The 16,518-nt window shown below is 34.2% G+C and overlaps 2 protein-coding genes across 2 annotated transcripts; both read right to left on the reverse strand.

The window, feature by feature from the left end:
* Window positions 1-3,254: 3,254 nt before the first annotated feature.
* LOC110612510 (cytochrome P450 84A1) lies at window positions 3,255-5,032 on the reverse strand. Its single transcript, XM_021753280.2, has 2 exons — window positions 4,094-5,032; window positions 3,255-3,946 (listed from the first exon to the last, which is right to left on the reverse strand). The coding sequence occupies exons 1-2, from the start codon at window positions 5,015-5,017 to the stop codon at window positions 3,326-3,328; spliced, it is 1,545 nt and encodes a 514-aa protein (XP_021608972.1). The 5' UTR covers window positions 5,018-5,032; the 3' UTR covers window positions 3,255-3,325.
* Window positions 5,033-13,663: 8,631 nt separating this feature from the next.
* LOC110614052 (GATA transcription factor 5) lies at window positions 13,664-15,367 on the reverse strand. Its single transcript, XM_021755500.2, has 2 exons — window positions 14,711-15,367; window positions 13,664-14,624 (listed from the first exon to the last, which is right to left on the reverse strand). The coding sequence occupies exons 1-2, from the start codon at window positions 15,053-15,055 to the stop codon at window positions 13,962-13,964; spliced, it is 1,008 nt and encodes a 335-aa protein (XP_021611192.1). The 5' UTR covers window positions 15,056-15,367; the 3' UTR covers window positions 13,664-13,961.
* Window positions 15,368-16,518: the final 1,151 nt, after the last annotated feature.

Here is a 16,518-nt window from a genome sequence, read left to right on the forward strand (position 1 = left end):
TCTTCGGTAATGGGGGCCTCGAGCCCCACCTTGGGGACCTCCTCCTCAGCAACAGCGGGGACTTCAAGCCCCACATCAGAAGCATCCACAGGAGGAAGGGCGGGATCCGTCCTCGCCAGCCCGGCGTCCTCAGCCACTTCAGAAATAATTCTTGGAGTCTCTTCTGTCCTCTCAGTAGAAGCACGTCGAGGCCGGAGGGCTTGAGAGGACTGGTGAGCTGAACCCGACCTGCTGCGACCGGAGGAACGAGATGACTGGCTACATCGGGAGCTCGGTCTAGGAGCCTGAGAGGAGACCGGAGGAGGAGGAGGTCGGATAGCCGACTTAGAAGAGATAACTTCGGCCACCCTTTGAGTCGCCTCCCTCACGGATTGCCCAGCCAGGAGGGCATCTAGAGCAGCATCCATGCTCTCCCAGGACAGCACGAGGTTCTTGGGGGGCTTGATCTGATCCATTTTCACTGAAGAAGCTGCAAGAGCCACAAAAATAAGGCAGGTTAGGACCATTCTCAGCAAAACGTCATAAAGAAAAAATTAACACAGGCAGATAAAGTAAGATACCCGCGTCCTTAATATCCCGAAGGTTGGACGCGAACAAGCATTTTTCGACGTCATACTTCTTCTCCACAGAAGTCAGTCGAAGATATCCGACCTGGTCGGTGAGGCTCAGTTGGGGCAGGTTGTTGCAACCCAGAGAGACATCCTCCCAGGGGAGATCGAGCTCCCAAGCCAACCCCGTCTGCTTCTTCAATTCTACCACCAGAAACCCCTCTACCCAGCCCTTGATGGAGTCCTTATAGCCCGTAAAAATAGATAACCCTTCGCGAGGGGCAAAGTAGTAAAATTTCTGGCTCGCTTTGACCAGCCTAAAGAAGCTGACGAATAGGTGAACCGTGGGTGTGAACCCCCAGCTCAGACACACAGATTCAAACCAAGACATGAAAAGAACGGAGTTAGGGGTTAGCATTCGAAGGGTGATCTCGAAATACCGGAAGACCTCGTTAAAAAATGGACCATACTCCCTCTGCTTGATAAAGAAGACTAGACTTACGTCCCTTTGAGGGTCGATTAGGCCAGTAGGAGAAGGATCAGGGAGGACGATCCTCTCATTCCGATAAGGAGCCCGGATGTGAAAAAGAGGGGTATCCAGGTATTCCCTGGAGATGAAACTCCTAATGTTGGAAGAGGTGATGCTAGACTCTAGGTTGACGACATCGGGGAGGCTAGAACTATCCATGGTAAAAGGAGAGGCGTACCTGAAAAACGGTTGGGGCGGATGAGCAAAGGAAAGCAAAGAGAGCAGTAGAGCAGAGAAGAGCGAACGTTCTGAGGAAACTGACAAGAAATGAAATTTGAAACAATGAAGAGCCGAAAAGATATTTTGAGCAGTTTTGTCTTGGGGCGGCGTGGTCATTATTACTCTCGATATTTACCCCCTCATCAGTCGGACAATAACTGATGAGAAGGTAAAGGGGCAATTGATGACCGCTGGATCTCTTCACCCGGGTCTGGGGCCAGGCTCATGGTACCAGCCCATTATTTGGAAGCCTTCAAGTCTCCCGCATGAGTCAGGTCCGGTCCGCTCGGCTTTAAGACCGAGCTCCAGTTAGCTTCCTCAACCAGGCCGACCCAGTCCACGCGGTCCATTAAACAGATCCTACTTGGGCTCAACTTTAATCCAATCTTCAGGACCAGCTCAGAATCAGGAAGGGGATCGACCCGCCTGTCTTGTGGGTCCATCCACATGCGCACCCGGGAGGAATCAGAGGCCGTTATGCATGGGGCAGGAATCTGATATCCTCGTATGATCGTATCAGTATGGTAGGGACAGATGGCCCAATGAGAGACGGTTAGTTAGGCGTCACTAGCGGACAGAAAAAAACGGATAAAAGGAAAAAACACTCTCCTGAGAAGGGAGCTTTTTTTCATTAAGTTAAGTTTACAGAACGCTTTGTAAACCTTATTTTCTAGATCCCATATCATACTATTATTATTTTTAAATATTTTAAAATTTTTTATGGATGATATTTTATGAATAACAAATATATGAAATTCTATTGATGATGGAACTTGGATATTTTTTTATCATATATATATATAGTTTTAATTTCTTTAAAAAATAGAATTAAAGTATCTTTTATCCTTATAACCTAAGATGCCCTGCAACGTTTTAGTTATTACTTAAAAAGAAAAAAGTTTTAATCTTATCATTGATATTATTTAAAGTAAACGTAAATTATATTTTTTTTATTTTTAAATTTACACTTATCATATTTACACTAACATATATCTATTCAAATTATTTTCTAATTTTATAATTAATTTTCAATAGTCTGATAATAATATAATATGTAAATTTTGAAATTAAAACTCAATTTAAAACATATGATATTTTATTTTATTTAGAATATTATTAATAGAAAGTAAAATTTTTTAAATATAAAATTATAATAAATATTCAATAAAATATTTTAATTTATATTATTTATCTGTGATGTTTTATATAATATCACTTTATTTGTAATAAATATTTATAATATGTTTAATATTATATATAATAAATATAAGATATATTTAGTTTCAATATGAAATTTAAATTAAAAAATTATATATTTTATTAACAATATAAATTTTTTAAGAATTATATTATAATTTATTATTAATTTTTTTAAATTTAATTTAATCTTTTAACTATAATTGGAGCAAATTAAAAAAATTAATTTTATTCTTCTTGGATATAAATGTTATTAATTAATATTAAAAAGAAAAAAGAAGAAGGAAATGATGGCAAAATAGTAATATAAACTCCCTTTAGAGAGAGGGGGCAAGAGCCAAGAAGTCTTTTTATTCTTTTTAATTTGGAAAGCTAAAATGGCAGGTTATGAAATCTTATGAAATAAACTTCAAATTAGGGCTTTCTATTTTAAGAAGAATTAATATCAAACCTCTAAATCTTTAGAACATCTATTTCAAAATAATTCAATTAAAATATTTTTATATATATTTTATAAAATTAAACTATATAATCATTTTATCTAAAAACTCTTATTAATTATTTTAAACTTATTAAATAAATTAAATAAAATAAATAATTAACTAAATTGAGAGAGGATTGGTGCAATTAACCATTAATTTTTGCAAATATAAGATGCATGTCATAAAATTATGGATTAATTTATATAATTGATATAAACCTTCATAAAAATTTAATTTTTAATTTTATTTAAATTAAGAAGAAAAATGTCAATTATCTAAACGGTGAAATAAACCTGTGTTTACAAAGCTAACATATCCCCATTTTCCAGATTTAATACTTAAATTTTCTTTCAAAGTGGACAATTCAACCTGTAAGTTGGCACAGCAACGAGTCGTTCAGCTCTTGGAGCAGTCAATCCAAATGCCTCACTCATATCAACCTCGCTTGCCTTCATTCCATTAGGCAACTCCCATTTGAAACAATGAAGCAAATGAGCCAAACTCATCTCAACTGCATACAACCCTAGCTGCATACCCGGACATGACCTCCGACCCGACCCAAATGGGAGGAACTCAAAATTGCTTCCCTTAAAATCTGGAGCCCCATCTTTCAAAAACCTGCTAGGATCAAACATTTCTGGTTCATGCCATAAATATGGGTCTCGCCCGATTAACCATGCATTGATCAGTATACGTGATTTTGCTGGGATTCTGTACCCTGAAAGCACACTATCCTTCAGCGTCTCATGGCGGAGGAGGGGAACGGGAGGGTGAAGACGTAGTGTTTCTTTCACCACACATTTCAGGTAGCTCAAATTTTCAAGGTCTGATTCATGGACTACCCGGTTCAACCCAACCACTTCTGTAAGCTCTTGTTGTACTTTGTTGAGGCCTTCTGGGTTCCTCATCAGCTCCGCCATTGCCCATTCTATGGGTGACGCCACCGTTTCGGTTCCACCGAACATCACGTCCTGTTAAGAACAAACTTACATATCAGTCAAGAAATCAAGCACTTGTCGAGGTTAAGTTTCAGGTCTCTGTGCTTTGTTTAGGCTTCGAGCTCAGAGAGCATTTGATTATCGCATCAATGGACCCAATAAAAAAGAAGAGTATATTACCATGATGATAGCTTTGATGTTGTCTCTAGTGAGCTTAATGGTGGATTGTGAGTCGTAGAAACCATTTTTGTCGTCTTCTGGTCTGTAAAACGCCATTAGTTCGTCCACCATGTCTTCTTCTATTTCAACTCCATTTTCATCTTTACTATGATGCTTGTCTCTTTTCTTCTTCTCCATATGTTCATCAATTATCGTATCAATGAACCTATCTAGAGACTGTCTTGCCCTGACTAGCCTCTTATTTTCTTGTGCATGAATCCAACCAAGCCAAGGGAAAAAATCTGCAATATCGAAAGCGCCAAAAAGGATTGAAAATTCTTGCATGATCTTTATGAACTCATCTTGCCCTTCATGGGAAAATGAACCAAAAGCAGCTCTGTATGTTATATTCCTCGTTAAAGCAAATACCAGTTCACCGATATTAACTTGTGAAGCAGTTTTCTCCATCAACGCTCGGATCATGGAGTCCACTTCTTCTCGCACAGATGCCCAAGACTCTGCCCGTTTTCTACTGAACAGCTTCATAACACAGATTTTTCGCAGTTGACGCCAAACCGGACCATAGTTTGCAAAGGCCATATCGGCCCGGTTATAGCTCAAGTACGTCATCGCAACATTTGCCGGCCGGTTGCAGAAGGCGCTATCTTGTTCCTGAAGGATTTCTTGGGCCAGTTCCGGTGTTGACACGACCATGAAATGTACAGTGCCCATCTGAAGGTGAAAGATCCCGCCATATCTTTTAGCGAGACTGGCTAATCCGCGATGGGTTAATTGGTCCATGATACCCATGTTACCGATAATCGGATACCCTCTTGGGCCTGGAGGGTAGGGCAGTTTCCGACGAGAGTGAAGCAAGAAAATCATGAAAGCAACAAGCAAAGGGAGAAGATAGAGGAGCGTGGTTGGAGATTGAAGAGAATCCATGAGCTCAAGGTGGTTTGCAAGGTTGATATGAAGAGTGCTTTTAAATGCAGAGATGATTTTGTTACGTAACGGAACAAAAGTCACTGTTAGAGAGAAAATTAAATTTTATTTATTTACTTAATTTATATAAATATGAAAATCTTTAATACCAAATACAATAATTAATAAATATTAAAATAAATAATTTAAATCATATAAGAATATTAATTTCATCAAATTTATTCTTTGAATTTAATTTTCAATTTAAAATTTACCAAATACAATAAAAATTAATTAATTTAATCTTATAATTTTTTCATATATATATATATATACAAAATCAGATACGTATAAAAATTTGATTCAGAACTACCATATAAGATTTTCCCTATTCTATTACAGGTTACCAAACTTATATACGGAATTTCTTAAAAGAAATTTTAGTTTTATATATATTACTTTTTTTGTTCTGAACAATTGCAGGTGAGCAAAGTTTACATGGGATTTTATTCCATATAATACTATCAAGTATACCATATTTGTATTTTTTTTTTTTTTAATTGTTACTCTTTTATTTTTGTCTTTCTTTGTAAATATGTAATTACTTCTAAATTACCTTTTTTTCATAAGTGAAAAATTCTAGCTGAATAAAAAAAAATATTAAGGTAATTTATAGTGTAGTCTATGAGAATAATAAGATTTAACAAACTTTATAATTTAATTTTATTTATTTTATATTGAATAATTTAGTTTATAAATTACTATTTTATTAATAAAATAATATTGTACATAAAATAAGTCTATTCAAATTAAAAAATTAAATTATTATAAATATTAAAAAATAATAATTAAATTATTATGGTTGACCTAATAGTAAACTTTAATTAAAAAAAAACTCTTTCGATATAATAATAAATTTTTTTTCATTTTTTAGTTATATATGAATATATATAAATAAAATTACAGCAACTTTAGATATTCATTTACTTCTTTTAGGCATATTTGCTTTTCTTGTAGTACTCAAAACTCTTTATTTCAGGGTTATATGTAATATTTGGACTCGAGAGATATTAGAAAAAGAGTTAATTACAAAAGAAAAATTTTTATTTTTAATTTTATTGTAATTATATTTTATATTTTTTATTAATTAAACTCTAATTTTTAAAATTATTCTAAATGCATCCAACCATTACAAATGAATGAAATTACTGTGTCACTCGCCACGGAAATATCACGTCACTATATCACATCAATAAAATTTAGAATTAATCACAAAAAATTATGTATTTTACTTTTTGTTGCAATTTCATCAATATTTTTATTTTTTGCTAATGGACCTCTATCCTTTTAATGTTTGACCAAATGCACCTATTGTTACTTGTATAGTTGGATATTTATAAAATTATCAAGTTATCATTTTTCACTATTGATGTGGCTGAAACAAAGTTATGCTGTGATTGGTCAATCTGTCAAAAAAAAAAGTCCGGTGATTGGCGCCTAAAGTAATCACTCTGATGCGTAAATTAGTAAATTAAAGAAAATGACGAATGTAATGAAATACTTTGAACTCAAGAGTAGTTGTGTAAATTATGTATCTTAATCTTTGTAATCATTAGCTTTTATACTATAAGAAGATTGAGTTAGTTATCACATCTAACTGGTATTGGCCAATGGATAAAGGATCTTGTGATTATAGGTGTAATGGGGATCTACTGGATTGTATCCGCTGATAGTAGCTTTATGCAAAGACTTAACCTGTTCAGGAGAGGGCGAGTCTTAGTATTCTAAACACCGAGTGTTACGACGCCCTACCCTTCCTGTTTACGAATGAGACTTCTGCAACAACGTATCATAACTTATTAGGGTTTTACCACATGACCCTGTCATGTAGTGATAACCCATGACACACTTTGGGCGAATATTGTGTCATATTAGAAGTCCTCCCATCAATCTTTGATTCTTCAGATTCGAAGCTTACAACTGTTTTCCACAGTTTTAGGGCTAATACCCGGTCATGTGCCTGGCGGTTACCCGCCTCGTTGTGCTATTTGACAGAAACTTGTTTTTGTCTTTCGAAACTAACATCCGAAGACTCGCTTATCAATTGTCCACCTTGTGGCGATTCTTGGCAAAAACTTGCCTTTATTTTTTTAGGACTAACACCTAAAGACTCGCTGGCGGATTCCTTCCTTGTGGCTATTCTCAATAGAAGCTTACTTTTATTTTTTGGAACTAACACCCAAAGACTAACCCGGCGATTACCCACCTTGTGGCGCTTTTTGACAGAAACTTGCATTTGTCTTTTGGAACTAACACTCAAAGACTCACCTAGCGGTTACCCGCCTTATGACGCTTTTTGGCATAAACTCACTTCTGTCTTTTGGGCCTAATACTAGAAGACTCGCTTGGCGATTGTCCGTCTTGTGGTGCTTTTCGATAGAAAACTCACCTTTATCTTTTGGGGCTCACATCTGAAGGCTCACCTGACGGATGTCCGCCTTGTGGCGCTTTTTGGCATAAACTTGCCTTTGCCTTTTGGGACTAACACTCGAAGACTCGTCTGACAGTCATCCGCCTTATGGCTTTGGTATAAAATGCCTTTGAAAATTTTTTCGAAATGTGAAAATTTTTTCAAAATGGGACTAACACCCAGTCACATGGCCTAGTAGATACTCACTTTGTAGCCTGGATATAAAATGCTTTAGAAACTTTTTGTGAAACGGTACTAACATCCTATTGCATGGCCTGACAGATACCTGCCTTATGACTTGACATAAAATGCCTTAGTGGGACTAACACCTAGATTATGAGCCTGACAGATATCCGCCTTGTGGCCTAGTATAAAATACCTTAGTTAGCGGGACTAACACCCGGATTATTAGTCTGGCGGATACCTGCTTTGTGGCTGTGGCATAAAATGTCTTATTTAGCGGGACTAACACATAGATTATGGGTCTGGCGGATACCTGTTTTGTGGCCTTTTTATTGTCTCCACATATTCTCACCTCTCTGACTTTTGTTTTTGCTTGGACTTCATCATCCCGTCTGATGTACTTTTGGACTTTGTCTTTTCTTCAATACTTCACATGGTATCTCATGATTTAATTCCTCTACCTGTAATGCTTCTACATTAAACTGTAAGATAAAATTTCTTAAAGACTCACCCTCTCCTTGGCGGATCTTCTATAAGTTAGAGGAGAGTTTTTTTAAGAGGTATACAAGTAATAAACCTATATTTAATAACACAGCGAATTGGGTAAAGTTCTAAATTGAACATAAGCTCAAATGTTGGTACCATTTCTAAGCTAAACCTATGATTGTTGACGGAAACACTCGGTATAATGCGAAATCATTGACATTCTGAAACTGCATTATCATCCTAAATATTGCCAGATGACTTCTGAAATCTGTTGTTTTTTCGTATTTGTCCAAATTTAGAAGTTTAAACTTGGCGAGAATTGTCTCTGCCAAGATCTCTTATGTTAGGAGCGAGGCATCGTCTAACCTATAATCCTTCTCCTTCTCCTTTTGGTACCTTTGTAAGATCCATATCAACTTTCAATCGATATCCTTTGGAGCCTCATTCGACGACTCTTCTTCCTCTAGCTTGGCCTTCCTCTTGGACTGTGTTTGGATTGCTTCTGTCTGAGTTCTTGGGGTATTGATAGAAGCCTCCTCCCTTATCTTGAGAGCCATGAAGAAGGCCTCCTCCTAAACTTTATACTGCTCGAGAGTGGCCTGTAGCCTTTTTATATACTGAAGCATCTGCTCATTATTTAGATTGCTCAAATCAGTTTCATTGGCCATTGATAGGGTATTTTGTCCACTATCAAGAATGGAGAAAATTATTACGTCTTTATTGGCTGCAGCCTTAGCAGCAGCTCGTGAATTGTAAGCCAAGCCATTTTAGAGAATAGAAAAGGAAAAATGTTTCTTTTTAAGAGAACAATGAATGAAAGACCAGTTTATACCCAATTGAATAGAGAAAATCTAATGGAATTTTCCGACAATGGAACCAAATGATGTGGCTGAAACAGAGCTCTGTTACGATTGATAAATCTGCAAGAAAAAGAAAGTCAAGTGATTGGTGTCTATGATAGCCACTTTGACGCTTAAGTCAGTAAATTGAAAAAAAGTAAGGTAGCCACTCCAACGCTCAAGTCAGTAAATTGAAGAAAATGGCGAATGTAATGAGATACTTTGAACTTAAAAGTAGTTGTGTAAAAATTGCGTACCTTGATTTATGTGATCATTAGATTTTGTACTATAAGAAGATGGAGTTAGTTATCGCATCTCTTGAAAATCCGATTAGTACCGGCCAGTGGATACAGATTCAGCAATTATCAGCGATTATAGGTATAACGAGGATCTACTGGATTGTATTCGCTAATGGTAATTTTATATGAAGATTTAACCTATTAAAAAGAAGGCGAATTTTGGTGTTCTGAATACCGAGTGTTACGATACCCTAACCTTCCTTTTTATAGGTAAGATTTTTGTAACCACATGCTATAACTTATTAAGATCTTGGCACATGACCCTATTATATGGTGACAAACCATGACACATTTAGGGCGAATGTTGTGTCGTATCAACTATTAAATATATTTAAAAATAAATATTTTTATTTTTATTTTTATTTTTATTAATAATTTCATAATAACAATTTATTTTAATTTTATTTTAACTAAAATTATTATTTACCGGTTTTATTTGAATTTGCCCAATATCCTTACTGTATATCATTACTTTTAAAAATATCATTAAAAAAATAATTTTATTAAATATATTAATTATAAAATATTAAAAATTTAAAAATATTAAAAATAATAAAATAATTTTTTAAACTGTTTTTTCTAAATTATTCTTTTAATTATAAATATAATGATAATTAGCCACTTTTTCTAAATTATAATAATATTTAAAGTGAATTTTCAAAGAATAATAATATATAGATTAAATTAGGATTTGATTCTCTAATCTTACTTCCTAAAATGGTTAAAAAAAAATGTAATTCATCTGAAGTTATAGAGATTTGAATCTCTGTCTCTCTCTCTTCTGAAAACAAATTTATTAATAAAATAGATAATTATTAAAAAAAATTTATACTTTTACTTTTGTTATAATTTTATTTTAAAATTTTAAATTATTATTAATTTTATGTTGTGATATGTTGATAGGGTGATCATGTGATAATTTTAATAATTTTTAATGGTCTGAATAATGAGGCTTTAAACTATGTAATTTTTTTTTTTCAGTCATATGATATAATTTGTTAGTCCGTGTGATATCTAACTGCAATTAAAAAATAAAGGACCAGCGAACCGATTTAATTATATATATATAATTTTGGCATGAAAATATGTGTAATTTTTTCTTTTTTAAATCAAAGTCCAAGAGTCATGGGGACCTCGTGGCACCGTCAGTAATAATGTCCATTATTTTTTTGAGTTAAGTTTCTGATTAAGATGTATATAAATATAAATATTAATAAAATTGGCCACGGATGTTCTGCCAGGTTGCAAAGATCGTTCCACCTAATACTGATGATGTTTTAGACACTTGGCTTCCACTAAGTGCACCATGACCCATGGTGCAATCACCACGTCATTTCCACAACCACCAAATGATTTTCTTTTTTTCTTTTATCATATCAACAATGTTTTTAATAGACTTGAAAAAAATGCTACAGAAATATAAAAACAAAAAATACTTGTTAAGTTAAAAGTGGAAATTTCAAAACAATAAAAAAATTATTCAATTTAACAGAAAGTTTTATCTTTAATTTTTTTTTGTCCGACTCTCAAATGTTGACCTCTTGGTATGCGTTGAAGCCATCATAAAATGCTAGTTTGTTATTATGAATACTTCAAAGTTAACGAGTCGATACAGAAAGATTCCGAGTATTAATTTATTACAGTAAAAAAAATTATTTTTAAAATTAATAAATTTTAATTTTTTAATATATATTAAATGATATATATTAAGAATCCAATTTACTATTATTTTTGAAAATCAATTGACTTTTGTGTGTTGATTACTAATAATGTTATGATGGCTTTTGAGATGATTCATAATATGAATAATAATAACGGTAGGAATGATAGGAATTGTGCTTTTAAAATTGATATATCTAAGGCGTATGCTATGGTTCAGTGAGATTTTTTGAAGGGTATGTTTGGGCGTTTTGAATTTGTAGAGAAGTAGATTCAGTGGCTTACTATGTGTTTTTCTGAAATCTCTTATCACTTTAATTTTAATGGTGTGTGGATTGGTCTCGTTATACATGGTAGGAGATTGTGCTAGGGAGATCCTATTTCACCTTATTTATACTTGGTGTATACGGAAGGATTGTCTCTTTTGTTAAGACATGCATAACAGAAAAGGTAGTTGCAAGGTGATCGAGCGAAGGTCAGGTGTCTTAGGATCTTACATTTATTTTCTACAGATGATTTTTTATTGTTTTTTAATACTAGATTGGAGGAGGCAAACAGAATTAAGTCTATTTTGGCTTATTATGCAGTTGCCTTTGGGCAAGTGGTTAACTTCAATAAATCTAATATTTTTTATAGCCCTAATGTAACTTCTAATGTGAAATCTGCAATTAGTAATGTTCTTGACGTTCATTCTCCTCTGAGCCACGGGACCTATTTGGGACTTCCCTCTCTTATTGGATGAATAAAAAGCAGATTTTTTGCTTTTTGAAGGAGAGATGTGGAAGCAAGTTAATTCTTGGAATAGCAGATTTCTTTCTAAGGCTGGTAGAGAGGTCATTATCAAATTCATTGCGCAAACTATTCCTGCGTATTGCATGAATATCGTCCAAATCCCTATTACTATCTTAAATGAATTGCATAGGATGCTTAATGTTTATTGGTGGAGTGGTAAGAGAGAAGGCAGGCATGACATTAATTAGCTAGCATGGGAAAAAATGTGTGGTAGCAAGAAGGATAGAGTTATGGGCTTTTGAGATTTTAGAAGTTTCAACTTGGCTCTACTTGGCAAACTAAGTACGGAGGCTCTTAACTAATATAAATACTCTTTCTATAGAGTTTTTAAAGTGAAGTATTTTCCAAATAGTGATTTATTTTCCGCTAATGTGAGAAATAATGTTAGATTTGTTTGGAAGAGTGGACTTCTTTAAGAGAGTTAATTCGAAAGGGTGTTAGGTGGAGAGTTGGGTAATGGGAAGAAGGTAGTGGTTGCTACCGATTCTTAGATTCCAAAAGAGGATTCATATTATGCGGATGATGGTCTGGAATTTATTGAACCAAATTTAAGAGCGTGTGACTTTTTTATGCTAATGGAAAAGAGTGAAATATTCCTCTTCTTTTAGAGCTCTTCTCATCTCGTGATATTAGAGCCATCATAAGCGTTTCTATTAGTATTTCTAATAGGGAGGACTAACTATTGTAGCATTTTGACAAAAAAGGTGTTTATACCGTCAAGTTGACTTATCATGTGACCATGAAAATCCTTGGGAGAGCTCCTACTCGGTTGGGGGGTGATATATGGATGAGGTTGTGGAAGATATTAGCTCCTCCAAAAGTAAAAGATTTTTGTTGGAGAGTTTATAGAAATATATTGCCAACAAAAGATAACTTGAGGCATAGGGGTGAATGTGAATTCAAGTTATTTATGGTGTCATGAAAATAGAGCATTGATCATGTCTTTTTGTATTGCTCTTCATCTAAGGAAGTTTGGAGGTTGGGGGAGTGGATGTGTAGACTAATATTGATTTTATTAATTTTTTAATGCAGGTTTTGGCATCTCACAACAAAGAAAAAATTACTTTTGTTGCTTCTTGCTCATGGAAATTTTGGTTTGCTAAGAATTTGTTACTGTGACAGTAGCAGACACCTTCAACTATTCAGATTGTCGAAGAAGTAGCTTCTTTCTTCTTGGACTGGTAAAGTGCTCAAACAAGTCTTCGGACTTCAGTTCTACACTTTTAATCCAGTTCACTGATGTGCTCTCACTTCAGGTTCATGCATTATCTTCGATTCATGATGATTTCAGTTGGTTATATCAAGTTGATGGTGCTCTCTTCATTCTTTTACTTTAGATTTTTCATAATTTGATTTAATTTTATAAGATTGTAAATTTTTATTAGACTCTAGAATTAATATTTATGTTCATTGGATTTCACTCCAACCGCTCATACTTTAGTTAGAAACTCTATTAGTCATACTCGATTTTCAATTTGAGGTGAGATCCCACCTTATTTGATTAAATTATATTAATACAAACTGCTCAATTTGTTTTTAAAAAAATTCTATAATTTAAAAGGATAAGAAAATAAAAATAGCTCTATCAAGTGAAATATGAGTTGGTTGAATATGTATTTATTTTCAATGGATTGTAAAATTTAGTCTCTTAAATTTTTTATAAAAGTTTAAAAAGTGAATTTTTTGCATTTTTCAACTTTTTAAATTTTAATAATGTATGATATAATACGCTTAAACAATAAAATTAAAATATTTATTATTTTATTATTAAAATTTATACGTAGATTTTATCATATTTTGGATAAGATATTTTTTAATTTTAAATAATGCATGAGTTTGGGATTGAATGAGTGTAACTAACGAGTAAGAATTTTTTTTACGTGTAAGAATTTTTTTTAAGTATATCAATTAAATAAAATAATAATAAAAAACAATAATATTAAAAATAAAGAGATTTATGGATCTCCAGAATAACTTAGATATTAGATTTCCAATTAACTTCTGCTCGTAAATTCTTTCCTCTTCGTTAACTTGTCCTACAAAAATTAAAAGGGTAAAAAAAACCTACAAAAACCTAAATAAAAATACTAAAAATATAATTTAACCCTATAACAAGGAAAATACCTACCTATAATCCTTTACCGTTACAAAGCCTGAATCCTGCAAAACATCCCCTTCACTAATCAAACCGGGTTCGATTACCGGTTCACGTAAACCTACTCACGAAGCTAAAATCTTCAAAAATTAGGAACCATGCCATATTCCGGTACGACTATTTCCTTTTTCTTCCTAATTTCTAACACTTTCCGATGACTATTGGAGTGAACATCCGCTGAAAAGGTTGGACTACAGGCAGGTCTATATTCTGGAAAAAGCCGGCCCGATTTATAACGAACTCCACAAGCGTTACATAGCGTCTTGGCTCCGAGCGGACCGGTTCTCCACTGCGGAGTCTTTTGAACCAGGCAATGACTACACCGGCGCTGGAACTGGGTCGAACCGAACGCCTCACCGGTTTGAAGTTCCGGCTTTTTCTTTAGTTTTTTCATCGGGGGTTCGGTCAATATGGAGTCAATGCTTTGGACCATGTTGGTGAGAACAATACATGGAGTTGAAGCAGAGGACGACGCCGGCGACGAAGAAGAAGACGGTGATGATGGTGATAAGTCTGAGATCGGAGACCCGATACACCAGGTTCTAGCTCTAGAACGTTTGGATCTTGGCTTGGATGGGATTGGGGCAGGGAAAAGGCATGAAGTTTTGATGAAATTAGCAGGCTCAGGTTGTGGTTGAAATCGATTGCTTAAGTTCTCTGGTTTCAAAGGACACAAAAGGGAGAATTCTGAGGAAGAATCATCCATAATTTGAGAAACCCATTCAAGCTCAGCCAAATCATCAACCTTCAAGATAAAAAGATGGGTTTCGTCATTTAAGGAACAAAAATGAAACAGAAATCCATGAATATAAAGGCTTTCTTTCAACTTACAGGCACAGAGAGTTCGCCGGAGAGGAGAGAATTAGAAAAAGTGGTAGAAAAATTGGAGTTATTATCATCATCAACACGATCTTGATAGGAATCAGAAAGAGAATCTTTCTCTTCTTCTTCTTCCTCCTCTTCCTCTTCTACTTCTAACATATTTTTCTCTTGAATATAACATTCTCCATTAGAGAAATCAAAGAAACAATCAACAGAGAAATCATCGCACGAAACAACCCCATTATTTGCATTCGAACACAAGAAATCTTCAAACAAAGCTTGTTGGGTAGATTTGTAGACGAGTTCATTGCGTAAACTTGATTTCAACGCTCTCTCAGCCACGCAATACTCCATTTTTTTTTTCTAAAAATTCAAATTCAAACAAAAAACCCAACAACTAGAGATAAAAATCCCCGTCAAGAAACCAACAATCCCTCAAATTTCGCTCTTTCTTTTCCAAAAATGAAATTCCGTTACCTGATAAAGAAGATGAAGAAAGAAAAGGAAACTGATAGGTGTAAAGTTAGTTGAGGCACTGAAATGAAGGCTGGTTCGTGGGCGAAACTGGTGCGGGGTGGATGGCTTATCGTTATCTTTAATTCTTAAAATTTTTATTTTCTTTGTTTATATATAGAAAAGAAAATGGAGAGAGATTTGTATTTGGTCAAGTTAGGAGCTGACTATTCTATGGTGTTGTTCAACTCTGGGTGGTTTGATTTTGGATTATTATGGACCGAATCCACAGTTTCCACCCTTGAATGTTTTTACCTTGGACATTACTTGGTGGCTTCCACCTTGGATTCCAACTGGCAAGAAAATTAAAAGTTTTTGAAATTTCAAAAGATTTGTTCCGTTTTAATCGTTGGTTATTATTCCTATTCTTTGTCGTGTTTTTTCATGTTTTGTCCATGTAAAACCAGTTCCTCCTCCATTTATGCTGTAATAAATTTATTCTGTATGAGGCTGTAATAAATTATTTAACATTAAATAACTCTTATTTTTAAATTATTTTTAAAATTAAAATAATTTTTTAATATATATTAACTATATGTTTATGAAGAAATCAAAAAATATTTATTTAAAAATTGTCATATAATTTTAAATTTATGCATCGAATCGAGGAAATTATAAAAGTTAAAGAAAAAAGACACTTTTTTATATCCAAACAAAAGATGGAAAAAAAAAAAAAAAAAAAGAGACTTTTAAAAGATGAAAATTACGATAGAAATCCCATACCCTGCAAATGGCGCCAGCAAATTCAAAACCAGGAGAGGTCCAAAAGCAATAACGGACTATCCTTGAAACCTCCATCATATTTTTGCTCTTTGGCCTTTTTTATTTCCAAATTCACCCCTCCACCTCCAACTATTTACACAATTAGACTCCTTTGCCGCCTAAATTGCGCCACAATTTCTGCCTGCACATCCACGAAACTACAAACACCACTACCACTCGTAACCTCAGCAGCGTACGCAATCCAATGGTCAAATGATTTTCCAGGTTTTAATCCAACAGTTGATATGGGATGAATTACGTCATCGAAACTGATGGCGAGTGGAAGTGATGTTGGGCGGTTCTTGCCTTTCCGCGTAGATTTTTTATGCGAGTAGGAAATAAAATCAAGGACTTCCAGCCAAAGTGCTCCACGTCATCAATCAAGCAAAGAAAGTCTTAACGCGTTAGAAAAAATGGGGATAAAAAGCTGGCGATTACGGAGCAAGAGCATGATCACTTTAAGTAACCTCTTCCATTTTTCTTTTATATTTTTAAAATAATAATTGTCGTTTTCAATGCTTTTGCCTTTTAAAATGTGTTCC

This window comes from Manihot esculenta, chromosome 4, assembly GCF_001659605.2.
Source record: "Manihot esculenta cultivar AM560-2 chromosome 4, M.esculenta_v8, whole genome shotgun sequence".
Classification (NCBI taxonomy): Eukaryota; Viridiplantae; Streptophyta; class Magnoliopsida; order Malpighiales; family Euphorbiaceae; genus Manihot; species Manihot esculenta.